Source organism: Pygocentrus nattereri, chromosome 10, assembly GCF_015220715.1.
Source record: "Pygocentrus nattereri isolate fPygNat1 chromosome 10, fPygNat1.pri, whole genome shotgun sequence".
NCBI classification, from domain to species: Eukaryota; Metazoa; Chordata; class Actinopteri; order Characiformes; family Serrasalmidae; genus Pygocentrus; species Pygocentrus nattereri.
Genome location: NC_051220.1, coordinates 15,515,437 through 15,542,308, shown reverse-complemented (window position 1 = coordinate 15,542,308; position 26,872 = coordinate 15,515,437). Strand labels below are relative to the sequence as shown.

Sequence of the window (26,872 nt, the reverse complement as noted above, 5' to 3'; positions counted from 1 at the left end):
TGTTTGGAAATAATTAGGTACAGGTTGATCCTTCAGTGTTGTTGGAGCTGTTACGATATGGTCTTCCAGTAAATAAATTGCTACAGTTTATATTGAATGTATAATTTCTGGATGTACTTTAGACATTTTTTATATGCTTTTTACTAGGCCCTGCTGGAACTGGAAAGACTGAATCCGTCAAAGCTCTTGGCCACCAGCTTGGGCGTTTCGTCCTGGTCTTCAACTGCGACGAGACCTTTGACTTCCAGGTATTTTCTCTGTTCTTGCTGAAATCATTCTCTGCAATCTTCAGCATTAGATAGCCAATCAAATTAGCTCTCGAAATTGTACTAAATCCACATCGGCACAGAATTTGTCTGAGACTTGGAGTTACTGAAAGTTAAGTTTTCTTAAAGGAGTTCAGTGACTAGCATAGAAATTTGAAGATGCATGTATTAAGGTCCTCTTCCACCTGTAGTATTTTAGTGGTGCAAACAATATTTGTTTTTAATTTAACACCAAATAACAATCAACCTGTGTTGCTTTTCTTGTCAGGCAATGGGCCGCATCTTTGTTGGCCTGTGTCAGGTGGGTGCCTGGGGCTGCTTTGACGAGTTTAACCGACTTGAAGAGAGGATGTTGTCAGCTGTTTCCCAGCAGGTTCAGTACATTCAGGTGGCCCTGAGGGAGCATAGCAACCCCAACCGAGACCGCAGTATGTAACAGAAACATTAAAAATTTATTTCGTTGTATAAAACTCCAAAATAATGGAGTTTAAACTTTCTTGCAAGAACTGACTCTGCCAAGTTCAAATCCTTTCAGTGGAAACAATATTGTATGCTTTTTCCTTTTAGTACCTCATCATAGCAATTTTTTCCCTCGTTTATTTATTGAATTACAGGCACCCCGGTAACCACCGAACTGCTGAACAAACAGGTGAAGGTGAGCCCTGAAATGGCCATCTTCATCACCATGAATCCTGGCTATGCTGGCCGTTCCAACCTGCCTGATAACCTGAAGAAGCTGTTCCGCAGCCTGGCCATGACCAAACCTGACCGCCAGCTCATTGCGCAGGTTATGCTGTACTCGCAGGGCTTCCGCACCGCCGAGACCCTTGCCAAGAAGATCGTCCCCTTTTTCAAGTATGTGGTGCCCTTTTGCAACATTGCAAGATTTAATTCTAAATTAAGCTTTGAACTGCTTTATGTGATTAGAAAAGCCTAATTATCTAGGCTGCAATTAACATTTATTTGCTTGGCAATCATTTTCTAACCAGTCTTCTTAGCCTGCTGGCTAGAGAAAATGATTTTGTAGAGGTTTCAGAGCTAAAGGTATTTACTTTTAGAGGTCAGGCTTACGATTAGAATACATGTTGATGAGCTTGAGTGCAACTAAAAAAATTTTTCTTCTTTTTTTCTCTTTTTTTTTTTTTGGGTCAGGCTGTGTGACGAGCAGCTCTCCTCTCAGTCTCACTACGACTTTGGTCTGCGGGCACTGAAAAGTGTGCTCATCAGTGCTGGAAATGTAAAGCGAGAGCGGATCCAGAAGATCAAACGAGAAAAGTGCGAGCGTGGCGAGGATGTGGATGAGAATGAGATCGCAGAGAACCTTCCTGAGCAGGAGGTAACAGGGAAATTTAAACCAGTCTACTTAAAAACTTAGGACCTAGAAGACACAAATGAGCTTTAAAGGGGAATATAAATAAATAAACAAACTCAAAATATTACATAATTCAGTGGCTGTAAAGTCATTTAATGTGGTGCAGTGTGTGTGTGTGTGTGTGTGTGTGTGTGTGTGTGTGTGTGTGTGTGTGTGAATATATATTTTTTTTTTTTTTTTTTTGGGTCAGAAAAGTTCACAATGCATATTTGGTATGTATTTACTAGTAGTGAACCTACCAGGCCATCTGTCTTTTTGTATGTAATCTTAATAGTAGTAGTGATAATTAGGGGGCAAATAAATGGTTTGGACCATTTTGCCATAACACCTTGTGTATATACCTCTCCACTGTAAATGTGTTTTCAAAGTGGGTTTTGGGCCAGAAACTAAAATGGTGTCTCGGGCAACAGGCAGTAAATTTGGAATCATTTCATGTAATAACTCTGTGAGGGAGCTTCTAGAGCAAGGGTGCGTATCTCCAGTCCTCCAGGACAGGACTGCACCACTATTTTAATCATTAAACACTTCAGACATCTGGTTCCTGTCACTGCTGTGAACCATTTTGACTCAAGTCTCTTACATCAAACCATTCTGATTCCCTTGGTTTAGAACAAAAAAATTAGAAAAAAAATCAGTTGACCACAAATGACCTGTGTAGCCATATTGCAATAAGTTACCTCTGTTGCATAGAAAGCTTGTGGCTTTATCCTTACTTGCTTCTTGTTTGAAGGCATGCTAATTGTCAGTGCCTTTACTCTAGTCTTTTCCTCATTTTTGGCCAGATTCTCATCCAGAGTGTGTGTGAGACCATGGTGCCCAAGCTGGTGGCAGAGGACATCCCACTGCTCTTCAGCCTGCTGTCGGATGTCTTCCCTGGCGTGCAGTACATGCGTGGGGAAATGACTGCTCTGAGGGAGGAGCTCAAGAAGGTCTGTGCGGAGATGTACCTTACCTACGGAGATGGCGATGATGTCGGCAGCATGTGGGTGGAGAAGGTAATACCCGGAACAATCAGAATTATTTATTTTTGACACACACATTTTTATATATATGTTTAGGTTGAAGTTGTTTACATAATGTTTTTAGCAAATAATTGGTTTCATTGCTTTTGTTATATTTTACTGTAGTCTATTACTGTGCCAAAAGTTCTAGTAAAATTGTGTTCAAAATTACTCCCTCAAACTATAAGCTGATCTTTTTCAGAATTCACATCCATCTTCTTTTCCTAGGTCCTTCAACTGTATCAGATCACGCAGATCAACCATGGCCTGATGATGGTGGGCCCATCTGGCAGCGGAAAGACCATGGCCTGGCGCGTGCTGCTCAAAGCCCTGGAAAGATTGGAGGGGGTCGAGGGAGTGGCGCATATCATTGACCCCAAAGCCATCAGCAAGGACCACCTGTACGGAACTCTAGACCCCAACACCCGCGAGTGGACTGATGGGCTCTTCACTCATGTGCTCAGGAAGTGAGTTCTTGCAAGACCAACAGTGATATGATAACCCTCACAGTGACAAACGCCTTTTAAAACATGCTGATTAACCTGTTTTTAATTTGGTTTGCACACTGATTAGTAGGTATGCTGATGTTAAATACACATTTTTATTTCAGAATCATTGATAATGTCCGTGGAGAACTGCAGAAGAGGCAGTGGATCATCTTCGATGGTGATGTAGATCCAGAGTGGGTAGAGAACCTGAACTCTGTGTTGGATGACAACAAGCTGCTGACCCTTCCCAATGGAGAACGTCTCAGCCTGCCGCCCAACGTTTGTAGATTTCTCCTCCACTACTCTACTATATATATGTGTGTGTGTGTGTGTGTGTGTGTGTGTATATATGTATGTATGTGTGTGTGTTTGTATGTTATTTATATATATATATTTTTTTTTCTTTTCTTTTTTTCTTTCCTATAAAAAAATAATAAATCGCTCTCCTAATAGTTTTACTGAAGTACTAACCACATGGACCCCTAGAAGTGTAGCTATTTCCTAGGACACCATTTATGTAAACCATGTTGACCACCATTATCATTTTTTGGGTCAAACCATATCTTCCACCCCCATGTGTCATAGCTACTGATTTTGAAAAAGACTGTAAATGTAAAACTTTAATCTTTTAGCCTGAGCCTTCTTTGTTTCAGTAGTGATGTTTCAGCTGAAGTCTTGTTTGTTGTTTGCCCAGGTGCGTGTTATGTTTGAGGTGCAGGACCTGAAGTATGCTACGCTGGCCACTGTGTCCCGCTGTGGTATGGTGTGGTTCAGCGAGGATGTCCTCAGTACTGACATGATCTTCAACAACTTCCTGTTCCGCCTGCGCAGCATCCCATTGGATGAGGGTGAGGATGAGGCACAGCGCATGCGCAAGGGCACTGAAGATGAAGGAGAGGAGGCTGCTTCCCCCATGCTGCAGGTATATGAACACTTTCTTCAACTGGACTGGGCTCTTTGGCAGCAGATTTAGACTGTTAAATGATTCAAATAAGGAATCATGTTTGGACGACAAAAGCTTCATCACAAGATGGCTTATAGATGAATGTTACCTTCACTACCCCCCCCCTCCCCCTCCCCCAATCACACACACATCCTTCTGGGTCATTGGGGGGAGCTGGAGCCTGTCCCAGCAGTCATTAGGTGGAAGGCAGGATATAATCTTGAATGCATCCTGCACTGCTATGTTAATGACATTACTGATCTTAATATATTATTAGCCTTGTATAAAGTGACTAGTGTTAATTTTGGTTATTAACATGTTAACTTTGATGGGACTACAACAGAGAGTGCTGAATCACTGACCTCAGGCCTGGTTTAGGTTAATGATATGTGCTTTCTAACTAATTGCTGTGTTTGCTAGAGTATTATTATTATTATTATTATTATTATTATTATTATTATTATTAGAGCTGTACTTGTAGAGTATTTGCTGTGGCTACTACTTTCTAGCTCTCAAGCTGTCCCACGCAGTGTTAAGTGTACATGAAAATTAATTATCTTGGATCATATTACTTGTCTTTTGGCAATCTAGATCCAGAGGGATGCATCAGCCATTCTGCAGCCCTACTTTACCTCCACTGGCCTGGTTATCAAGGCCCTCGAGCATGCATCCAAGATGGAGCACATCATGGACTTCACACGTATGCGTTGTCTAGGCTCCCTCTTTTCCATGCTGCACCAGGCCTGTCGCAATATCGCTCTCTACAACAACAACCACCCAGACTTCCCCATGCCCATCGACCAGCTGGAGAAGTATATACAGGTGGGAGTATACAAATCAGGCTAACATGATGTTCGGCTGTTTCGTGATTTATAGTGAACATCATGCTTCTTTTCAGCTTGTGTCTCTGCAACAAAATAAAAAAGCATGTTTTTTTCTAGGAAAAGTTTCATCCATTTTAGTCAGTGGTTCTGAAACCAGTTCTTGGGGCCCTCTGGGCCATCCACATTTCTGCTTGATTCCATCTCCTAACACAGGAATACAGCAAAAAGGTGGACCACTGGGAGTTTCAGAACCACTGGTTTAAAGTACTTTGCAGAAGTGAGCTCAATTGCTATGACTTGTGTGTAACTAGGGTCCCAGCTGTGCCATCATACTGTTTCCGGAGTGCAGAAACCAGTACTGAAATGTTCCCCTCTTTTAACTTCATACAGAAATATCTGATTTACGCTGTGCTATGGTCCTTCTCTGGTGATGGCAAGCTGAAGATGAGGGCAGAGCTTGGAGAGTATATTCGCCGCATCACCACTGTGCCTCTTCCATCAGCACCTAATGTTCCAATTATCGATTATGAGGTGAAGACATTCTTTACATTAATGCAGTGAGCAAACTAATTAGTATGTGTCCTTTATGTAAAATAAGAAATTTTACCATTCTATTAATATTTTTTTCCTGAAGGTGTGCATCACAGGTGAGTGGCAGTCCTGGCAGGGTAAGGTGCCCCAGATTGAGGTGGAGACTCACAAAGTGGCTGCTCCTGATGTGGTAGTGCCCACTCTGGACACGGTGCGGCACGAAGCTCTGCTTTACACTTGGCTGGCTGAGCACAAGCCTCTGGTTCTGTGTGGCCCTCCAGGCTCTGGTAAAACTATGACCCTCTTCAGCGCCCTCCGTGCCCTCCCAGACATGGAGGTCAGTATAAGTGTAACAATGTCTGCAGTCGCTTAACAAATGTGTAAATACAAATGCATGTTTATGAAGTCATGTGAAGCAGAGATTACCAAAGAGTATATAGGCTTGTCACAATTATTGTAGATCAATTATTTTAGCTCTCTGTAAACCTTTTCCACTCGTTAGGTTTGTTATATTATGCTGCAACAAATAGAATGTGAGTTGGTAGTGCTGGGTAGGGGCCAATAAATGTAAAAAGAAAGCAATAAGTGCATTCATTGATGCATCATGGGAATTATGAAACAACAAAAGGTTCTGACTTGGTGCTCTAACACACAGGGCCGTGTTTTGTTTGCTACAGAGCTGATTCTGATGTTCTTGGCATGTGTGCTGGCAGAATTACTGTAATTATGACTGTTACTGTAATTATTTCTGTGAATACATGTACAGGGTTGTTTCAATAGTACAACCAGTGTTATCTACTCACTAATCTAATCAGCCATTTTGGCCACTTCATGATTGTATTTAATCGTTGTAAACAAACAAGAAAAGACTGATCGTTTATTACAATTATTTGACAGTTTGATTGTGACTGCTCCAGGTGTGTGAATTTCCAAGGAATGCTGTGTTTCTGAATACAGAATGGAGCCGAATATTAGTTGTTAATCCTGATAAAATGGAATATGTATGCCACTGTACTTTCTTGATTTATTTGATCAGCTGACAAGCTTGTTTTGATGCATTTGCCTTGCCACAGGTTGTAGGTTTGAACTTCTCTAGTGCCACCACACCAGAGCTGCTGCTGAAGACATTTGATCATTACTGTGAGTACCGTCGCACACCTAATGGTGTGGTGTTGGCCCCTGTGCAGCTGGGCAAGTGGTTAGTGCTCTTCTGTGATGAAATCAATCTGCCAGATATGGACAAATATGGGACACAGAGAGTCATCTCCTTCATTAGACAGGTATGGCATCTCACTGTTGGTTTAGACGTACCACAAGCATGTGCAGCTGTAGGGCAACAGAGTTTCTTTGACGTCTTTTTCTTTTGCCATTTTCTATGTAGATGGTGGAGCATGGAGGATTCTACCGTACTTCTGATCAGACTTGGGTGAAACTGGAGAGAATCCAGTTTGTGGGTGCCTGTAACCCTCCTACAGACCCTGGGAGAAAGCCCCTCTCTTACAGGTTCACTTCTTATTTGAGCTCTAATCTTGTAGAGACTGATTTTCTCTTTCTCTGCTTAGTGGTCCCAAATGTCACCTGTTTAAAATACTTGAAGTTAACATCATATTAACAAGGCATGGGAAGGTGACCACTCAAACCACTAAAATGCCAGCTGGATGTTCATGGTACTCTGCTGTTACTCTAATGTTGGTATGCACTTATTGCAGATTCTTGCGCCATGTCCCGGTGGTGTATGTGGATTACCCAGGCCCTGCCTCCCTCACACAGATCTATGGCACTTTCAATAGGGCCATGCTCCGACTCATTCCTTCACTGCGCACTTATGCAGATCCTCTCACTGCAGCCATGGTGGAGTTCTACACAATGTCTCAGGTTGGACATAAGATGGATTCACATGAAAGTGTCTTGAGCTTGGCCAAAATTATCCAGACACCTGCTTGGTATGTTTGAAGTCAAGGGTATAAATAGGGAGTTGGTGCTGACTTTGCCCTAGCTAGCTTCCTCTATTTTTCTAGGAAGTGTTGCACTAGATTTGGCAACACTGTTGCGGAGACCTGATTCCATTCATCTATAAAAACACTAGTGGGTTCCATCACTGATGTTCTGGGTCTCGAATATGCTCCAACTCATAAAAAGATGTTTGGTGCCTAAATCCTCAGTGCGATTCTGCTGCTTTACATTCTAATGACAGAGGACTTCACATTCCTATAGATGGTGCTTGGCATCATGCATGGTGTTGAAATTACATGGCTTTTTATGTGCAAAAAAAGCTGAATCCCCAAATTAGCGGACGTGCCTGGAAACTTTTGGACAAATAGTATACATTTTTAAGGTTTAAAATTTTCCTAATTTTCACCAAGCTTTTTCTGTATTACTACAGGAGCGATTCACCCAGGACACCCAGCCTCACTATATCTACTCCCCGAGAGAGATGACTCGCTGGGTGAGGGGTATCTTTGAGGCGCTGCGGCCTCTGGAGACCCTACCTGTTGAAGGACTAATCCGCATCTGGGCCCATGAGGCTTTGCGTCTGTTCCAGGACCGGTGAGTCAAAAGATGTTACCTGTTTGGTGTTCTGCTTTTAAAATTACAACAGCTGAGAGGCTGGCATGCCACTCGCAATTAGTGGAAGGAAACTGGTTCACAGACGATGCAGTCAACACTGCCCTTCATGCAGGCCTGACACACCTGGAGGGCAAGGACATGTATGTCAGAATGCTCTTTATTGACTACAGCTCAGCATTTAATGTGGTCATCCAATATAAACTCTCAGAAAAGCTCCTCACCCTCGGACCGATACCCACCCTCTGCAACTGGGTGCTGAACTTTCTACTTCTAGTCAGTCTGCAGCCGCACATCCAGCACAAGAACAGTGAGCACAGGGGTTCCCCAGGACTGTGTGCTGAGCCCCCTTCTGTACACGCTCTTCACGTATGACTTTGTGGCCTCCCAGAACAACACCAGCATCATCAAGATTGCTGCTGATACTACGGTCATTGGACTGATCACTAGTGGGAATGAGACAGCGTACAGGAAGAAGGTGGCTGAGCTGATGGCCTGCTGTCATGATGACAATCTTTACTTGAATGCAGACAAGACCAAGCAAATGGTTGAACCAAAGAGAAAGCGGGAGCTGCACACACCCCTGTACATTGATGAAACAGGTGGAGAGGGTGAAACCTTCAAATTCCTCAGCATCCACATCAGTGAGGATCTCACCTGGTCTCACAACACACACCTAATCATCAAAAATGTCGCAGTAGCGACTGTACTTTCTGAGAAGACTGAGGAAATTTTGGCATGCCAGCCAAAATTCTCAGTAGCTTCTACAGGAGTACGATTGAGTGTTCTTACCAGCTCCATCAAGGCCTGGTATAGAAACTGCACTGTGCAGGACAGAAAGGTGATCAAAACTGCACAGTCCATCACAGGAGCAACCTTACCCTCACTACAGGACATTTATTACACCAGGGTCATCAGGAGGGCCCACAACATAATCAGGGACAGTGCACATCCCCAGCACAGACTTTTCACACTCTACACGCTACAGGAGTGTGAAGTCCAGGACTACAAGACTGACCAACAGTTTCTATTTGCAGGCCATTACGCTTGTGTACACCTCACTCACTACCTCTTCTCCCTCCCACTCTCTACTGGTTTAACTTTTGGCCAACTCAATACTTAATAACTGCAACTTACATACACTGTACTGCTGCTGTCATAACACTGTTGTTTACATCTGTTACTTGCAACATGCGCTTTATGAACTGCTGTTCTACATGTTTGCACATACACATATGTAACTTCAATTTTTTTTCAAGTTTGCACATATAACTGTACTTTTTATTACTGTTATTTTACTACTGTCTTTAGTGTTATTCTTATATTCTATTTTTTATATATTCTATTTTAATTCTAAGATTATATTTGGTGAATGGAGGAACAGCAAAGTAAGAATTTCACTGTACAGTGTAACTGCCTGTTTCTACTGTGCATATGACAGTAAAACTCTTGAATGTGTTGGTTGGTGCTAAATATGAAAATCCTTGACGTTTGTTACCTTTGTCATTTCATTCATTCATTCATTCATTCATTCATTTATTTATTTAAACAGGCTGGTGGAGGATGAAGAGAGACGGTGGACTGATGAGAACATTGACAATGTGGCACTAAAACACTTCCCCAACATTGACCGAGAGAAGGCCCTCAACCGCCCCATCCTTTATAGCAACTGGCTATCCAAGGTATGTCTAAGGAATCAAAAACAAGACAGGGCACTGTAAATCCCCAGACATTATAATCTCTTTGATTGGTGTTAGGAAAAAAGTTGTATTGATATCTTTCTGCATTAAATGCAGGACTACATCCCAGTGGAGCAGGAAGAGCTGCGTGATTATGTTAAGGCCCGTCTGAAGGTTTTCTATGAGGAGGAGCTGGACGTTCCTCTTGTGCTCTTCAATGAGGTCCTAGATCATGTGTTGAGAATTGACAGGTGAGGAGGACTTCACTTGCCATCCCATAAATTTCCTAATGGGTATTATTTAGGCTCACAAGAGGTTTAAGTCCTTAATATTCGTAGGGAAAAAAAAAAAAAAAAAAAAAAAAAAAAATATATATATATATATATATATATATATATATATATATATATATATATATATATATATATATATATATATATATATATAATACAAAATACAATATATAATATTTTGTTTTTGTTTTTCCAGAATCTTCCGTCAACCACAGGGTCATCTTCTCCTGATCGGTGTCAGTGGTGCAGGAAAGACCACACTGTCACGTTTTGTAGCCTGGATGAATGGCTTAAGTGTATATCAGATCAAGGTTGGCCTCAGCAAAGATACAATAAAATGCACGCACTTGTTAGTTTTGCATAAGGAAAGCATGTGAACTATTCAAAAAATCTGTTTTACATTTCAGTTGGTATTGCAGTTGAAGACATTTAGTGGACCAAACCAGTTTCGCCCACACCTAATGCAATAAGATGCGCACAATAATTAGTACCCCAGAATCATTAGAAATTAACGATGACTGACAATACTTCCACAGGTCCATAGGAAATACACAGGGGAAGACTTTGATGAGGACCTGCGAACAGTCCTTCGTAGGTCTGGATGCAAAAATGAGAAGATCGCATTCATCATGGACGAGTCAAATGTGCTCGACTCTGGCTTCTTGGAGCGCATGAACACACTGCTGGCCAATGGAGAGGTAAAGAAAAGAGACTTGGGAGAATAGCTAGGTGGGGGCAAGAATAGATTTTATTTTTCAGTTCTTTAATTTCTTGTTTAGAAATTGAAGATTTTTTTATTTACTTACCAATTTATTTGTGAGGGATAGGATCCTTTAATAAACAGTATCAACAGAACTGTAAATGATTCAGAGTAAAGGAAAAAAATTTCACCTGGTCAGATGTTAAAAAGCATCCTCAAATCATTTTATATGATCAGTCCTAAATGTTTTTGTTTCTGTAGGTGCCTGGTCTGTTTGAGGGTGATGAATATGCCACACTGATGACCCAGTGTAAGGAAGGGGCCCAGAAGGAAGGTCTGATGCTGGACACTCATGAGGAACTGTACAAGTGGTTCACCAGTCAAGTAATCAGGAACTTGCATGTGGTCTTTACCATGAACCCCTCTTCCGAGGGTCTGAAAGACCGTGCTGCCACCTCTCCTGCTCTGTTCAACAGGTTCTTTGTCATATTTCACTGCAAGGGTTTTATGTGGGGTTGGTAAAGATGTTAAAATGACATGACTAATCTGAAGCATAAAAATAATTTATAACACTAACACACCATGAAGCATATTTGCTAATTCTGTGGTACTAATCATTGAATATTTTATTAGATGTGTGCTGAACTGGTTTGGAGATTGGTCCACTGAGGCCCTCTACCAAGTGGGCAAAGAGTTTACCAGCAAGATGGACCTGGAAAAGCCCAATTACAAAGTCCCAGACTACATGCCCATTGTTTACGACAAACTGCCCCAACCTCCCACCCACCGCGAAGCTATTGTCAATGGTTGCGTGTTTGTTCATCAGACTCTACACCAGGTTTGAATTTAAATAATCTTTTCTCGTCAATGTTTTAAAGGAGTGGTTTGGAAAAAAAATTGATGCAGTTTTATTCTTGCACCTTGTGTAGTTAATCAGCTAAGAAATGTTCACTGTCTGAATTTTCACTCTTTAGTTTTGCAGTGGAACTATGAAGCTAACAACTTAAACTTACTCCAACTGCATCTTGCTTTTCACTAAAGTCATTTTTTAGGACACAGTATGACTTGCAGTGAATTATGAAAATGAACAAAACTTGACTGTGTAGCTGAACAGTAGGGGCAGCTCTGGGTAACTCACCTTTTTATGTATTTACAAGCATAAATATTGTCAGATGAAAAAGGTTAACATTTATTTGTACATAGAAACAGCAAAAAGTGTAAATAAAAAAATTAAAAAAATCAGAACAGCTATAGCACCTGTTTGCCTGTATAAAGTAAATGCACATGCAGGGGCCAAGTCATACTGTGGATAATCCACATCAACATGCTCCTTGATGAAGACCTGGAGGTGATTTGAGTGTGTTGATTTTGGTTTTTGATATGATTTTTTTTTTTTTTTTTTTTTTTTTTTTTTTTTTTTTTTTTTTTAGTGGAAAGGATTTGAGTCACTAATGACTTTAACAACATTAGTCTTGTAGCTCCAGCACTAAACAAAAGTAGCAAAACATAGACACTACACTTGTCTAATTGACCATATCTTGAGTAAGAGGAAAATGGTGTAAATTAGATTTTTTGCTGTGCCATTCCTTGAACATGACTTTAATGCAATGCTTGCTGAAATTTATGGTTGGTTATATTGGGGTTTCTTTTTACTTTTTTGTTTCACTTCTTTAGGCTAACAACCGTCTGGCGAAGCGTGGCGGCCGAACCATGGCCATCACCCCACGTCACTACCTGGACTTCATCAACCATTATGCCAACTTGTTTAATGAGAAACGCAGTGAGCTGGAGGAGCAGCAGATGCACCTTAATGTTGGGCTGCGCAAAATCAAAGAGACCGTCGATCAGGTAACTCCTTGCAGACTTGCATTTCTTCCCTTCTGTTTGCACCAAACTCGGACATTTGTTTTGCATCTTATCTAAAGCTACCTGACCATGACACATTGTCTATGATGCTATTTTTCAGTGTTACTTTGTACTCCGAGCACTTGAGCTGAGGACTTTAATAAATGTGCTTTTTATTAGGTTGAGGAGCTGCGCAGGGATCTGAGGATAAAGAGCCAGGAACTGGAAGTGAAGAATGCAGCTGCCAACGACAAGCTAAAGAAGATGGTCAAAGATCAACAGGAGGCTGAAAAGAAGAAGGCAAAACTTTTGATGGCTTGCTTAACTTTTAGGTTGTTGGTTTTTGTAGAGTTTGATATAATATTATAACCTGCAAGTGGGCTTTTTGTTTTCAGGTGATGAGTCAGGAGATTCAGGAAGCAGTCTACAAGCAACAAGAAGTCATCAAAGAAAAACAACTGAGTGTGAAGCAGGATCTGGACCAGGTGGAGCCCGCAGTCATTGAGGCTCAGAATGGTATGACTGGCCCTTCTCTTTCTTTCTTACCTTGTCTGTGTTTTGTAAATGTAATTTCTTCTTATTTACATTTTAGACAAATCTGACCGACTGTTTTTTAAACAAAAATCAAATATTACTGTGCCTTGCAGTTACAGCTCTCTCTTAAGACTTCCTAGGTATGCTGCTATACTCGATGTCTTTCTGTTGTAGCACTTTTCATCTATTTGGCCATTAGCTTTTCACCAGTCTTCTGCTTTTTTTTCTGCTGTGTTCAAGAGTGGTGTCCAGTGGTCCTCTGTTTTCTATGCTGACTCTTGCGCTCTTCCTCTTTTTTTCACCACTTGCTTACTCCTCTGCAACCTGTTGCTCTACTGTGCCTCTCCTGGTGGTCTTTAGCTGTTAAGTCCATTAAGAAGCAGCACTTGGTGGAGGTGCGGTCCATGGCCAACCCACCGGCGGCGGTGAAACTGGCTCTGGAGTCCATCTGCCTGCTGCTGGGCGAGAGCACCACCGATTGGAAGCAGATTCGGTCCATCATAATGCGCGAGAACTTCATCCCTACTATCGTTAACTTTTCTGCTGAAGAGATCAGGTGACCGAAGCATGCTGCGTGGAGCAACAGACCGTAGAGTTTGCGAGAGGGTTGCTGTTTCATGGAGAATTTGTCCAGTTCATTCTTGAGAGCATAATCTAGGACCTGTTTGAAATGAATAGTTTGGTGAAAAATCACCAATCGATGAAAAAAATAGTGCAATTTTACATTTTCCCCAAGGTAGAAACAATGAGCCAATGCATATTTGCTTCCTTAGTTTTGCACTAGAGCTGTAAGGCTAATGCAGCTAACAAGAAGAAAAGCTCATAGCCACCAATTGAAATCATACAAACTGCATGACTAAATCAATGTCATTACTTTAAACTCAGGCTGTTTTTTGACACTAGTTTATTTTTTACCAAACTGATCTTTTAGTTTAAGGCTTTTAAATAGTCTAAAGTAGATTTATTGTAAGAGATGCCAATTAGATCTTTTCAGCTGGATATGAAAGCACCTATTGTGAAGGAAATGAGCGCAACCTCCTCTCTCGTACGCTATGGCTGTTTTGGTCCCGCTCCCTCACACCCATTAGTCCCGCATGATCCTAAAACCTGCCTTTCCCTTCTCCATTCTCTTCTCCCTCCATCCCCTTCCCCATTCCTCCCTCCCCCCATTCCTCCATTCCCTCCCCAGCTGTCAGCTCTATAAAGAAGCAGCATCTTGTTGAAGTGCGTGCCATGGCCAACCCGCCTGCTGCAGTTAAACTGGCTTTAGAGTCTATCTGCCTCCTGCTTGGGGAGGAGACTAATGACTGGAAAAAGATCAGACAAGTTATTATCAGAGACAATTTCATCTCCAGCATAGTCAACTTTGTCTCTGAGGACATGAGGTATTGTCTTCATATTCAACTTCTACTTTATTTTCAGTAATTACGACACTCAGTTAAAATATTGCCTTCAGAACATTTAGTCTTATTTTGGACAGTGCACAAGCATAGGATGTATGCATCAAGGCAGCTGTAAACAAATAGCCCTAATTGGCTCATACATGCTCCATTAATTTAATCCATATTATTTATTTTTTTAATTGATGCCATCATTTTCTTTTTTTATATCAATTATTGTTTCCTAAATAATAATTAGTAACAAAACATAAAATAAAACAAAGCTGGGAAAGTCCCTTTAATCCCCCTCCCCATTGTTCTCACCCTTAAATGTCCCACCAAATGATTAATATATCATCCAAATACTGTAACCTTCAGTGTAATAACCATCATGTTTACTGGGCCTCAGTGATGCTATCCGTGAGAAGATGAAGAAGAACTACATGTCCAACCCCAGTTACAACTATGAGCAGGTCAACCGAGCCTCACTGGCCTGTGGGCCTATGGTTAAATGGGCCATTGCACAGGTCAGTACTTCATCCCTTTCATCCATTTTCAAATGTAATAATTCATTAAATTCAGATATTAAGTCTGGCACAGATGTGATCATTGTTCTAATGGTGTTGGTGCATAGGAGAGTCGCAAGTGTTCTGATGAATTGTGCTATATTGTCAAAGTTTTACTGTAGTGCATATTCCATAGGGAGCTCCCTATGTAAAACTGTAGATAGCCTAAATAGCCATTTCATAAAATACCAGCCAATAAATAAAAAATAAAAAAAACCAACAGCAAAACTACAGGTCAGATATTTTGATAGTCCAGGTCACTCGGAAAATGATGACCGCATTGAAATGCATTTGTAGGATATTTCGATAGCCTAAAGTGGGTAAGTAGTAATATTAAGCTGAGTCTGTCCCGAATTAACATACACAAAAAAAACCAAAATTGAAGCACCAGGTTACTATTCTATACTAATGATATGCACATGCACAGTAGAACTGCATTATGGCTAGGATAGTGTATTAAAACACCGGAGCAGCAGTATCTTCTAGTCTTCTTGTAGTGGACTTTAGTAACAGAGCTTCTAGGTCCTTAGAGAAACAAAAGTTTCTGCTATCTGAAATACTTTTTTAAAGATGGTTTTGTTGGAATATGGTGTGGCACTCCTGAATTGGTGGTGACGAGATGCAAAATATATGTGGTCTTTCCGCCTTGTGCTTTTATTAACTAAGAAAACAGCTCCTTTTTGAATGTTTGTAGACATAAGCAATTAGTTAATGCTGAACACAACGGATTCATTCATTCAAAAAAAAAAGTAGGGGAAACATGTTTATAGACAAAATATGATGTTTTTGTGTAGATAGTTGTAGAAATGTAACAACATTGAAACGCTCTACTTGCATGTGTGTGCTGCACAGCTGAATTACGCAGATATGTTGAAACGTGTGGAGCCTCTGAGGAATGAGCTGCAGAAGCTTGAGGATGATGCCAAGGATAATAAGCACAAGGCTGAAGAAGTAGAACAGATGATCCGTGACCTAGAGGCCAGCATTGCCCGCTATAAGGAAGAGTATGCCGTGTTGATTTCAGAGGCTCAGGCCATCAAGGCTGACCTCGCTGCTGTAGAGGCTAAGGTATGGTGCTTCAGTTACTGCACTTCTGTTTCCTTGTTTCTTTGTTTTGCATGTTTCATTCAATAATTTGGTAATGCTATGAGCAGGAAGTAAAAATTGTTGCCACTCCACTCTTACAGTGTTCCCCTCAGGAACATTTAAATCTGCTTGTTGGTTCTAATAACATGCCTCAATGCCATAAGTTGTGGACAAAATCTGTGGCATAAATAAAGTGCAATGGGGCAAGACAGCCTTAAAAGATATGAATTTGATATAAATGGGCTTCATTTGTTTAATACAGACCTATTAATATATGGGCTGAATTGGATCAGAATATCTTTACTGTTGTAATTATTGTTACTTATCTTTAGCATCTTTCCACACCCTTTTTAATGACAGGTGAACCGCAGCACAGCCCTGCTGAAGAGCTTGTCTGCTGAACGGGAGCGCTGGGAGAAGACCAGTGAGACCTTCAAGAACCAGATGTCTACCATTGCTGGTGACTGCCTACTGTCTGCTGCCTTTATCGCCTACGCTGGCTACTTTGACCAGCAAATGAGGCAGAACCTTTTCACTACCTGGTCACACCATCTCCAGCAGGCCAACATTCAGGTGTGACTTCAGTAATATTTGCTGTTCATTTATCTTTTACTCATTCAAAACTGCCATTTTGTAAGCAGTCCCAGATTCAGTTTTGCTCTTTTCTGTCATAACCATGTTGAGCACTACCCATCATAACTTATGACATTCGATGTCTCCACCAGTTCCGCACAGACATTGCTCGGACAGAATACTTGTCCAATGCTGATGAGAGGCTGCGCTGGCAGGCCAACTCACTGCCTGCTGATGACCTCTGCACTGAGAATGCAATCATGCTCAAGAGATTCAACAGGTCAGTGGCAGCAAATATTGTGCAAAATGCTGTGTATCTAGTCTGTGCAGGCCAGGAATAATTCTGATTTGAATAACATAAACCAAGTACATGTTTATTTTTTTTTCACCTTTATTTTCTAGGTATCCCTTGATTATTGATCCCTCTGGTCAGGCCACGGAGTTCATAATGAATGAATATAAGGATCGCAAGATCACTCGTACTAGCTTCTTGGACGATGCGTTTAGGAAAAACTTGGAAAGCGCGCTGAGATTTGGCAACCCTCTGCTGGTGCAGGTATGCAGTCAGTTTACAAGAACCACACATGCTTGCAAAACTTGGATCTTCATGAATGCTTAGCACAAAGTTAACAGATCAGGCAAAAGCTAAAACTAAAGAGAAGCCTGTCAACTTGTGATTTTTTTCACTGTTATGAGTTTTAATTTTATTGTTCCTTTTCAATTCTAACATGTAAAGGTTTCGTTAACCTGAAGAAACAATTTAATAATTCACTGCATATTTGCAGCATGCCGCTTCATTTTGTGTTCTCTAATATGAAATTACTATTAAAATATGACAGTTTTGTTGTTTTGTTAAAAGCGCATGTTGACACTCTTAACCAGTTTTGGGGACAACACCCATTATATTTGAGTGCTGATAACACAACAAATATTGTAAAATCCATTTAGTAGGACATTACATGCAATGTAGTTTTTTTGCTTCTTCAGTATTTGTGGTTTTTGCAAAAATGGTCTGATAATCGTTTTGGTATGTAATATTTTAAGTCAAATGAACAGAGAGAACATTGCTGAGCTTGTTGGTTTTAAACCATTTTAAAAAGCTAGGTGCCCCCATATTCTTCTTGAATTTATTCTTCAGTTGGTCATATTTGTACAATTTATTGCCCGAAGGGTTCTGAAGTGAGAATCAAAGCACATCTTTTTCTTTTGCCCTACCCCAGGACGTGGAGAGCTACGACCCTATCCTGAACCCTGTGCTCAACCGAGAGGTGCGCAGAACTGGTGGACGAGTCCTTATCACCCTTGGAGACCAGGATATTGACTTGTCGCCTTCCTTTGTCATCTTCCTTTCCACTCGAGACCCAACAGTAAGTGTGCTTTGCTCATCATCTTCGTGCCTTATTGTTCAGCTTTCTGAGTAGCTGATCAAAAAATTCTAACACATGGATTTTCCAATCTAATAGGTGGAGTTCCCACCAGACCTGTGCTCGCGTGTGACTTTCGTGAATTTCACGGTAACCAGGAGCAGTCTGCAAAGTCAGTGCCTCAACGAGGTGCTGAAGGCCGAGCGGCCAGATGTGGATGAAAAGCGTTCAGATCTTCTCAAGCTGCAGGGTGAGAAACATGAATGGATTTGGCCAGATATGAAAAAATACAGTCATGTTGCTAGTTATACGTGTAAACTAGAAGCTGCCAATTTGCGTTATGCACAAACGTTTTTGTGTTCTTGCTGGAACATATAGAACACATATGGAAGACAAAATCAGAAGTGTCTTTGGTTGAAAAATTTTAAAGAAACAGATCCCTGGGCTAAAGAAACCACTTAATTTGCCATTTATGTGGCATAAAAAGTGATTTTCATAGGTACTGAAGGAAGAAGGCTTATGAGTTGTGGGGTATACAAATTTATTTGTTGTTTTGTTTTGTTTGTTTATGAAAATGGAAAACTTATCAAAATAAGTATTCATTTTTAAACTTTGGTTAGTTTATGCCCTCCTTTTATTTGCTCTTAGTCAAATAAAATGAAATTCTAACATACTTAACGTACAAAAACAAAAGGGACAAAAGCAGTAAATGGACAGAAGATTGTAGTACTTTTAGGGAACTACTGTTAACTGCAAGAGTTAAAAAATTAATTATATTTTTATAAAATGCTCTTTGTTACTAAAAAGCTGTTTTATTGTTTATTATAAATTTTAGGTGTGTGTGCGTGCGTGCATGCGCAATTACAATTAGTATTACTGTATTTGTAGAATAAAGATTTAGTTTTTAAAAATCAGAACAAAAATTCAGACAAAACTTGTGATTTTAATCACTACATCTTTCTTAATCTTTTGGGAGAAGAGGTAGAAGTTCTGAAATGTAAGGTCAGTGTTTCAGACTCTTGTCTTTTTCAGGTGAGTTCCAGCTGCGTTTGCGCCAGTTGGAGAAATCCCTCTTACAGGCCCTGAACGAGGTCAAAGGTCGCATCCTGGATGATGATACTATTATCACCACCTTGGAGAACCTGAAGAAGGAGGCAGCAGAGGTGACCAGAAAAGTGGAGGAGACGGACATTGTCATGCAGGAAGTGGAAACTGTTTCCCAGCAGTATCTGTCCCTGTCCACTGCCTGCAGCAGCATTTACTTCACCATGGAAGCTCTTAACCAGGTCTGACTATAATCCTCTCTTCAGCAAAGTGTAGTATTGAAGTCATGTAGAGATGTATGTTAATAGTAGCTCAGCATTTATGTCAGTTTTTGGTGGTCACAGGAGTTTTGTGTGTAACCATCAATTCCATGGAGAGGTGAGGTAATGCCAGTTTACCACAGAATGTCCAGTGTTTATAACCTGCTTGCATGGTATAAATGACATGTGGAAGTGGTTACTCAATTTATTCTTTACTCCAGAAATTACTGCAGCAAACATGTAAAAGTGTTTAAGCCATTATTCTGTTTACCCTAACATCTGTCATGCTTTCTTAATTGAATGCACTGTATCACTAGCAGTATCACTAGCAATACAGGTAAATGCTTCTTCTATTTGCCTCCTTACTTAAGCATTTTTAATGACATACTGACATGTGATTTCCACGGGATTGATATATCCTGGGGTTATTTCAACAATTCAGTGTACAGAAGGTTAAAGGTTTAGAATATTTTATGAAGCAGGCCAGCACAGTCCATAAAGACTGACATGGCGCATTCAGAAGAGACTAAAATTACTGAGAAACACCAGTAAAAATGTCATTATTCCACTCCCCATGTAATCCTTTATTGCAATAATTTCAACACCACTTCCATAGGCATCATCATGGTGTTCAGTGTCGGGATTAATAATTGTTTCTCTTTGCACTTATGCAGATGCACTTCCTGTATCAGTACTCCTTGCACTTGTTCCTGGACATCTACCACACTGTGCTATATGAGAATGCCAGCCTGAAGAATGTGAATGACCACACTCAGCGTTTGTCACTCATCACCAAGGACTTGTTCCAGGTAAAACTCTGTTCAGCTTCATAACCTGTAAGACAAGGGTAATTGAAGCATCTAGGCAAGTGATTTTAAATACTATAGAGTATTTTGAAAAACAATTCACTTTTGTATGTTGTAATAATAGTTAGTGTTCGTCTCAATTTTACTTTGAATTGCATGCGTTTCTTTTCCAAAGGTTGCATTTAATAGAGTGGCTCGAGGTATGCTTCACCAGGACCACATCACTTTTGCCATGCTGTTGGCAAGAATCAAGCTGAAAGGCATAAACAGGTGACCACAGCATTGCACATTTGGATAGCTTGCCAATAGGTGGTATTTCTGAGATCATACAGTCCCACAAGAATATCACACTGCAGCCGTTTTCTCTTGCTTTTGTCCAAGATTGAGCTGGGCAGTATGCTATTATAAAGTAACTTCAGAGCCCAAAGAAAATTAGGTTCCATTGAATTCTGTTGCCTGTACTCCTTGGCTTTTCCAGTGAACCTTCGTATGACGCAGAGTTCCAGCATTTTCTGCGCGGAAAGGAGATTGTCCTGACGGGCACTGCTGTACCGAAGGTGAAGGGCCTGACTACAGAGCAGAGCGAGGCCATGGTCCGTCTCAGCCGCCTACCCGCTTTCAAAGACCTGGTGGATAAAGTACAGGCTGATGAGGTGAGACAGGCAAAGAAAAATGATGGACAGAATCGCACCCTTGGTTCATCCACAAAGTTTTTTTTTTTTTTTTTTTTTTTTTTGAAAAAGGCTTCGATGTAAAATGTTGTTTGTGTGTTCCAGCAATTCTTCATGTGGCTTGAGAGCAATTCCCCCGAGTTGTCTGTGCCATACCTGTGGGCAGAGGAAAAGACAACAAGTGAGTTGTTGTTGTCGTTGTCGTCGTTGTCGTCGTCGTCGTCGTCGTCGTCGTCTACTTTCTAAACACATTTCAGATAAACGTCTTAGCAGCTGTGCATATCATTTTTGGCTTTTTATTTGGTTTATTTGAATTATTATTATTATTATTATTATTATTATTATTATTATTATTAACAATATTAATATTTTGCGCAACATTTTTCCCCTCCCCCAGCTCCCATTGGCCAGGCTGTGCACCAGATACTGTTGATCCAGGCATTCAGACCAGATCGTCTGTTAGCCATGTCAAACATCTTTGTGTCCAAGGTCTTGGGAGACACTTTCATGTCCATTATTGAACAGCCCCTGGACCTGGCCAATATTGTGGACAGTGAGGTAGAGCCTCTTATATTTTGGTTAATTTGAGAGTGAGCAATAAGAGGAAAATTTATGATAATTTATGGCTGTATATATTGTCTATATTGGTATGTTGATGTTTTATTATAAGCCAACACACTTGGATCAAATTCACACTGGGTTGAGGAAAAGAATGTCAGTCAGTTTATCAGAAATGCCTAAAACACTCATTAATGGGGGGTGGGGGTCATCTTTTTCTGGGGGAAAATTTTGATAGTTGTTTATCAGCTGGGCCTGTGATAACCTCCTATAATTTCTTCTCCCCTGTACATTCAGATGTGTACAGTACATGATTTAATTCTCCTGTAATGATCCATGAAACTTGAACTGAACAAACCTTTTGCAGGTGAAGCCAGGAACTCCTGTGCTGATGTGCTCTGTGCCTGGCTATGACGCCAGCGGTCTGGTCCGAGATCTGGCAGCTGAGCAGAACAAACACATCACTTCCATCTCCATTGGTAAGAAACCTTCATGAGTGTAGTCTTTAGATATAATGAGCCATCAGTTAATTCACCCTCTTCTGCTCCGCAGGTTCTGCTGAGGGCTTCAACAAGGCAGACAGAGACATTAACACTGCAGTGAAATCTGGCAGGTAGGCAAGGCCTCCATAGGGAATCCTCTTGCATTCCATGTTTTCCTAATGTATCTTGCTAAAGTTGAGAGTTCCAGGTTTTGAGTTTCCTCCTAAGCTGGTCTTTTTGCATCTCCTAGGTGGGTTATGTTGGAGAACGTGCACCTGGCTCCTGGTTGGCTCATGCAACTGGAGAAGAAGCTGCATTCCATGCAACCTCATGCCAGTTTCCGCCTGTTTCTCACGATGGAAATCAACCCCAAGGTTAGCCATGCTCTGAGGATGATCTCGCACTCAACATGGCTGTTATACTGTAACACCATTCCATTGATTCATTGAATTTGATTGTTTACAATGTGTACAATAGACGTTATGTTGTGTATATACTTATCAGCATACCCTTGTCATAATGTTTCTATCCTGATCGTCAACTGTGTCTCCAGTTCTGAAATGGGAGATGCTCATTTCAAATGACAGACTTTGTTTTGATTTATACTTCCTTAATCAGAGTTGATTAATCTAGAGTTAATCAGAGTTCCAGAGGGTTTCAGTAGTTTTGTTTTTTGTACAGGTCCCAGTGAACCTGCTGCGTGCTGGACGCATCTTTGTCTTTGAACCACCTCCTGGTGTAAAGGCCAACATGCTGAGAACTTTCAGCAGTATTCCAGTGGCTCGTATGTGCAAGGTGAAGACAATGTCAAACAGTACAACTTTTTATACCACACCAAGTTCAGGGGCCTTTTGAAGTATTGATGTGAATTAAATACACCTTATTTTCTTTCCATTTGATTTCCCACTTTTTTTATTCACAAACACTTGGCATAGAGGTATAGGTTGTTACCACTAATATTTTTGTCCCTCTGTTTTAGTGTTCCCCGCGACTCTGAGAGAGAAAGAGAGAAGCGGCTTAGAAAATGAGTGGATGGATGTTCTAGTGTTATATAACTGACATATCTGCTTTCACAGGCTCCAAATGAGCGTGCTCGCCTGTACTTCCTCCTGGCCTGGTTCCATGCAGTCATCCAGGAACGGCTCCGTTATGCACCACTTGGTTGGTCCAAGAAATATGAGTTTGGAGAGTCTGACTTGCGTTCAGCCTGTGACACTGTGGACACCTGGTTGGATGACACTGCAAAGGTTGGAGTTGAATTACAAAAGGAGTAATTGACATGGTTCAATTAGGTTTAGTCCCTTTAACAATAATGCTGTTGCAGTTTGACAGCTGTATATTTGTTCATTTCTGACACTTTTGCTCATCAACTGTTAACTGATTAGGAAAACATTTAGATTCAGCCAGGTTGCATAAATGATCAGCAAAAAAAAAAAAAACACGGGGGGTGGTGTTTGTCATTTTGTCAGCCTATGTCTTTGTAAACCGTGCCCAGTAAAAGTAAATTATTTGTTTATTTTTAAATTCTCTTACAGGGTCGGCAGAACATCTCTCCTGACAAGATACCATGGGCAGCACTGAAGACCTTAATGGCGCAGTCGATTTATGGAGGTCGCATCGATAATGAGTTTGACCAGCGGCTCCTCAACACCTTCCTTGAGCGCATCTTCACCACGGGCAGCTTTGACAGCGAGTTCAAGCTGGCTTTCAAAGTGGATGGCCACAAGGACATCAAAATGCCAGATGGCATTCGGTCAGTACAAAACAATGTGCTTTGTAGGACTGTACAGACAAATGAAGGATGAAATGCTCTTCTAAGCTGGATTTATTTTCATTGTTATGAAGCTCATCATGAATACTATTTTGCAGACGTGAGGAGTTCATGCACTGGGTGGAGATGCTCCCAGACACTCAGACTCCATCTTGGCTAGGGTTGCCGAGTAACGCAGAGAGGGTTCTGCTTGCCACTCAGGGTATGGTCATCTGCCCTTCTCTGTTTGTCGCACACCTGTCATTGGTGGTTTTCCCTTCTCCTCTTCTGGTTGCCATGGAGACACAGCTTTTACCTCATGTCTCATCTGTTAACCATGACTTCTTTTTCAGTGTTCTCTAATACATTCTGTCAGTTTCCACAGGCTCTTAACCAGATCAAACACTAGACAGCATTCTTTTCCTCAGTCTGCCCTGAGCCTGATACACCCTCTTGAATGTGGATGATCTGACTCGGAGTGCTGCTGATAAGTCCTTGTAATCAGTTTAATGTGAATATTTTATATACAGCCATTTTTTAATACATTGGTTGCCAATCCTGGGGTTGGATTCACAAAAATTTTTTTTTGTTGTTATTTTGGTATTTAAAAAAAAAAAACTTGCAGTAGTCTCACTTTTCTTAGACTGTAAAAGTTGACAAGGTAAGGTAGGTTTGTTTTTAAAAATTTTAGTTTGGTTTTGCTTTTCATCATAAACTGGGCAGTGAAATGTGAATAAAAGCTTAATAGAAAAAGGGTTAAAAATTTAAATGTTGTTAAGCTGAATAATGTGACCATGATATTGTCTCCATGATAACGCTATAGCTTACATAAAAATAATCAAGACTTTAAGAGAATTGCGTTTAAGAACATTCTTATTAAATTGGTGTTTCCTTTGTAAGTTGTCCCCCTGCTTTTTAGCAAAGTTTTTGTGAATCTAACCTCTGGACTTTAGTACCCTTTCCCTGCCCATTTTTGTGTTTTCACTTCTAGAGAAGTGCATACATGCTGTACTCTGACCACACATGAGATTGGGTGTGTCCTGCTGAGGGCAGGCATGTGTCCTCACCCTCCAGCAGCTGTATTTCGCTGCCATCATGTCACCTCACAGAAGCTTCTGAGCTCTCTGCTTTTGTCGGATTGCTCTCTATTTGCAGTTTCTCCTGTTCGTCAAGCTCTTAGTTAATTACCACCCAGTATGCATGACCTCTTTGTATATGTGACACAAGGTCTTGTTAGCCTGGTGCATACTTGTTTGGTTTTGTTTGTTTGTGTGTGTTTTAAGATTTCATTTTAACATTTTTAAACCCTTGATAACACCGTTAGAAGCAAGTGCTCCCTAGTACAAGTTTCCCATCCACCATTAATTTATTCTCCCTCCTTCATTTCCTGCGGGCCGATTTTCCCCTGGTTCTTGTTCCCGTCCACCTACATCACCCTCGGCCACGGTCCTGCTTCCCCTCCTGCCTGTGGTCCCTCCCATGCCTCTCCCCTCCCTCAGGCACTGACATGATGGGTAAGCTGCTGAAAATGCAGATGCTGGAGGATGAGGACGACCTGGCCTATGAAACTGAAAAGAGGCAGCGTACAGCATCCTCTTCAGATGCCCAACCAGCGTGGATGAGGACCCTGCATACAACTGCCTGCAACTGGCTCCAGCTCATACCCCTGTCTGTAAACCCCCTTAAACGCACTGTGGAGAACATCAAGGTAGGTTCTTTAGCACCAGTGAGTGTCTACATGGAAACTGTTGGAAGTGAGAGGCCTGTTGATCTGTTTTTCATGGTCAGTTGGTTATTTATTTACTCACTAGCTTACAGGAACGTGGTAATGATTAAACCAGGCACTGCTTGGTGAAGTGGAAATGGGTGTGGCTATAATACCAATGGCTGTAATTGGGGATGGTTACACCACCAGTTCCACCCTTAAGCCCTCAAGGCCTGAATATACACCCACGCTTTAAAATATATTGTGAGTTTATTTTAGTAACTACATAACCTATGTGTTTTATAGAGATTATGAAATAATCTTTAAAAAATAATTTTTAATTCATATTTAATCCTCATCAAATTGAGGTCAAAAACAAACAGTGGGGTTTAAGGGAAGTGACTTATAAATTTAAATCATACCAACTCTATCAGTCAAGCTCACTTTAGTACATGCTGTTGATTTTCTCTCCCCGAACATAGGATCCTCTGTTCCGTTTCTTTGAGCGGGAGGTGAAGATGGGTGCTCGTATGCTGCAAGATGTGCGTCAGGACCTCACTGATGTTGTGCAGGTGTGTGAGGGCAAGAAGAAGCAGACCAATGTCTTGCGAACACTGATCAACGACCTCGTCAAAGGTTGGTCCCAATTGTTGCAGCACTTTATGTTGGGACCTGTCGAGCTGTATGATGAAGTTTAAAATGGTTCATAATCACGCTATAACCTTATTTTCCACAGGCATTCTGCCCCGTAGCTGGTGCCGTTACACTGTTCCTGCTTCCCTGACTGTGATCCAGTGGGTGGCTGACTTCAGTGAGCGCATCAAGCAACTGCAACAGATCTCCCAGGGAGCAGCCAGTGGAGGCGCCAAAGAGCTGAAGGTGAGTCTTTAAAAAAAAAAAGTAGGTTAATCCCAAAACTATTGTTTTAATCAGTTTTTATTCCAATACTTGGGCTTTGAATAAGTGCCTAAAAATATAACAATGTTCATAACCCATATATTTATAGGGGTGTGTGGATTTATGAGGACAGGTTCTCATTGAACTTCTAAATGGATCATGTTTTTACAATAGTGAGTCTAATAAGGGTTAATATCCTCTCTAGAACATCCACGTGAACCTAGGCAGTCTGTTTGTGCCGGAGGCCTACATCACCGCTACCCGGCAGTATGTGGCTCAGGCCAACAGCTGGTCCCTGGAGGAGCTTGGCCTGGAGGTCAATGTCACTTCTGCACAGGGAGCAGCACTGGATGCTTGCAGCTTCGGCATTAAGGGTTAGTGGCCTGTAGTGTCCTATAGCTTTCTAGAAAATAGTATTATTCTAATTAAAACTATTAGCTTACTCATTGTTTGGTTTTATATGCAGAATCGGGTTCAGAATTTGACTTTATTGCATTTGACTGATCAGTGCTCTGCACTGGCTAGAAGGGTAACCAAAAAGCATGGGTACTCATGTGCTGCAGTAGGGTTCACCTTGCAGTAGACAACAAAATGCCTTTATTACAGTTTTGTAACTGTACTGTGCCATACCTGATGAATCAGTTATGTTGGAGGAACACCTGTGTGTGCAGGGCATGGATATACCAGGAG

The 26,872-nt window shown here is 41.1% G+C and overlaps 1 protein-coding gene across 2 annotated transcripts in view; it reads left to right on the top strand.

The window, feature by feature from the left end:
* The window catches only part of dync1h1 (dynein, cytoplasmic 1, heavy chain 1), a 39,971-nt gene that overhangs the window by 12,327 nt on the left and 772 nt on the right, over positions 1 to 26,872 (top strand). The window contains exons 28-76 of one of the 2 annotated variants that reach the window (XM_017713828.2): positions 148 to 248; positions 535 to 694; positions 881 to 1,121; positions 1,419 to 1,602; positions 2,421 to 2,633; positions 2,868 to 3,106; positions 3,250 to 3,406; positions 3,822 to 4,049; positions 4,662 to 4,892; positions 5,285 to 5,425; positions 5,529 to 5,762; positions 6,499 to 6,705; positions 6,807 to 6,928; positions 7,135 to 7,300; positions 7,809 to 7,972; positions 9,543 to 9,672; positions 9,787 to 9,920; positions 10,159 to 10,273; positions 10,499 to 10,660; positions 10,924 to 11,138; positions 11,296 to 11,500; positions 12,337 to 12,510; positions 12,688 to 12,807; positions 12,903 to 13,023; positions 13,402 to 13,597; positions 14,830 to 14,947; positions 15,839 to 16,054; positions 16,433 to 16,645; positions 16,798 to 16,925; positions 17,048 to 17,201; positions 17,866 to 18,012; positions 18,109 to 18,259; positions 19,042 to 19,295; positions 19,988 to 20,122; positions 20,295 to 20,389; positions 20,598 to 20,772; positions 20,896 to 20,971; positions 21,188 to 21,348; positions 21,716 to 21,827; positions 21,901 to 21,961; positions 22,081 to 22,204; positions 22,512 to 22,625; positions 22,907 to 23,077; positions 23,366 to 23,583; positions 23,700 to 23,803; positions 25,080 to 25,288; positions 25,768 to 25,921; positions 26,022 to 26,164; positions 26,388 to 26,556. In XM_017713828.2, coding sequence (XP_017569317.1) covers positions 148 to 248; positions 535 to 694; positions 881 to 1,121; positions 1,419 to 1,602; positions 2,421 to 2,633; positions 2,868 to 3,106; positions 3,250 to 3,406; positions 3,822 to 4,049; positions 4,662 to 4,892; positions 5,285 to 5,425; positions 5,529 to 5,762; positions 6,499 to 6,705; positions 6,807 to 6,928; positions 7,135 to 7,300; positions 7,809 to 7,972; positions 9,543 to 9,672; positions 9,787 to 9,920; positions 10,159 to 10,273; positions 10,499 to 10,660; positions 10,924 to 11,138; positions 11,296 to 11,500; positions 12,337 to 12,510; positions 12,688 to 12,807; positions 12,903 to 13,023; positions 13,402 to 13,597; positions 14,830 to 14,947; positions 15,839 to 16,054; positions 16,433 to 16,645; positions 16,798 to 16,925; positions 17,048 to 17,201; positions 17,866 to 18,012; positions 18,109 to 18,259; positions 19,042 to 19,295; positions 19,988 to 20,122; positions 20,295 to 20,389; positions 20,598 to 20,772; positions 20,896 to 20,971; positions 21,188 to 21,348; positions 21,716 to 21,827; positions 21,901 to 21,961; positions 22,081 to 22,204; positions 22,512 to 22,625; positions 22,907 to 23,077; positions 23,366 to 23,583; positions 23,700 to 23,803; positions 25,080 to 25,288; positions 25,768 to 25,921; positions 26,022 to 26,164; positions 26,388 to 26,556 — 7,962 coding nt within the window. Of the gene's footprint in view, positions 1 to 147; positions 249 to 534; positions 695 to 880; positions 1,122 to 1,418; positions 1,603 to 2,420; positions 2,634 to 2,867; positions 3,107 to 3,249; positions 3,407 to 3,821; positions 4,050 to 4,661; positions 4,893 to 5,284; positions 5,426 to 5,528; positions 5,763 to 6,498; positions 6,706 to 6,806; positions 6,929 to 7,134; positions 7,301 to 7,808; positions 7,973 to 9,542; positions 9,673 to 9,786; positions 9,921 to 10,158; positions 10,274 to 10,498; positions 10,661 to 10,923; positions 11,139 to 11,295; positions 11,501 to 12,336; positions 12,511 to 12,687; positions 12,808 to 12,902; positions 13,024 to 13,401; positions 13,598 to 14,230; positions 14,427 to 14,829; positions 14,948 to 15,838; positions 16,055 to 16,432; positions 16,646 to 16,797; positions 16,926 to 17,047; positions 17,202 to 17,865; positions 18,013 to 18,108; positions 18,260 to 19,041; positions 19,296 to 19,987; positions 20,123 to 20,294; positions 20,390 to 20,597; positions 20,773 to 20,895; positions 20,972 to 21,187; positions 21,349 to 21,715; positions 21,828 to 21,900; positions 21,962 to 22,080; positions 22,205 to 22,511; positions 22,626 to 22,906; positions 23,078 to 23,365; positions 23,584 to 23,699; positions 23,804 to 25,079; positions 25,289 to 25,767; positions 25,922 to 26,021; positions 26,165 to 26,387; positions 26,557 to 26,872 lie in introns of both variants that reach the window. The other variant, XM_017713830.2, reaches the window with a different exon arrangement.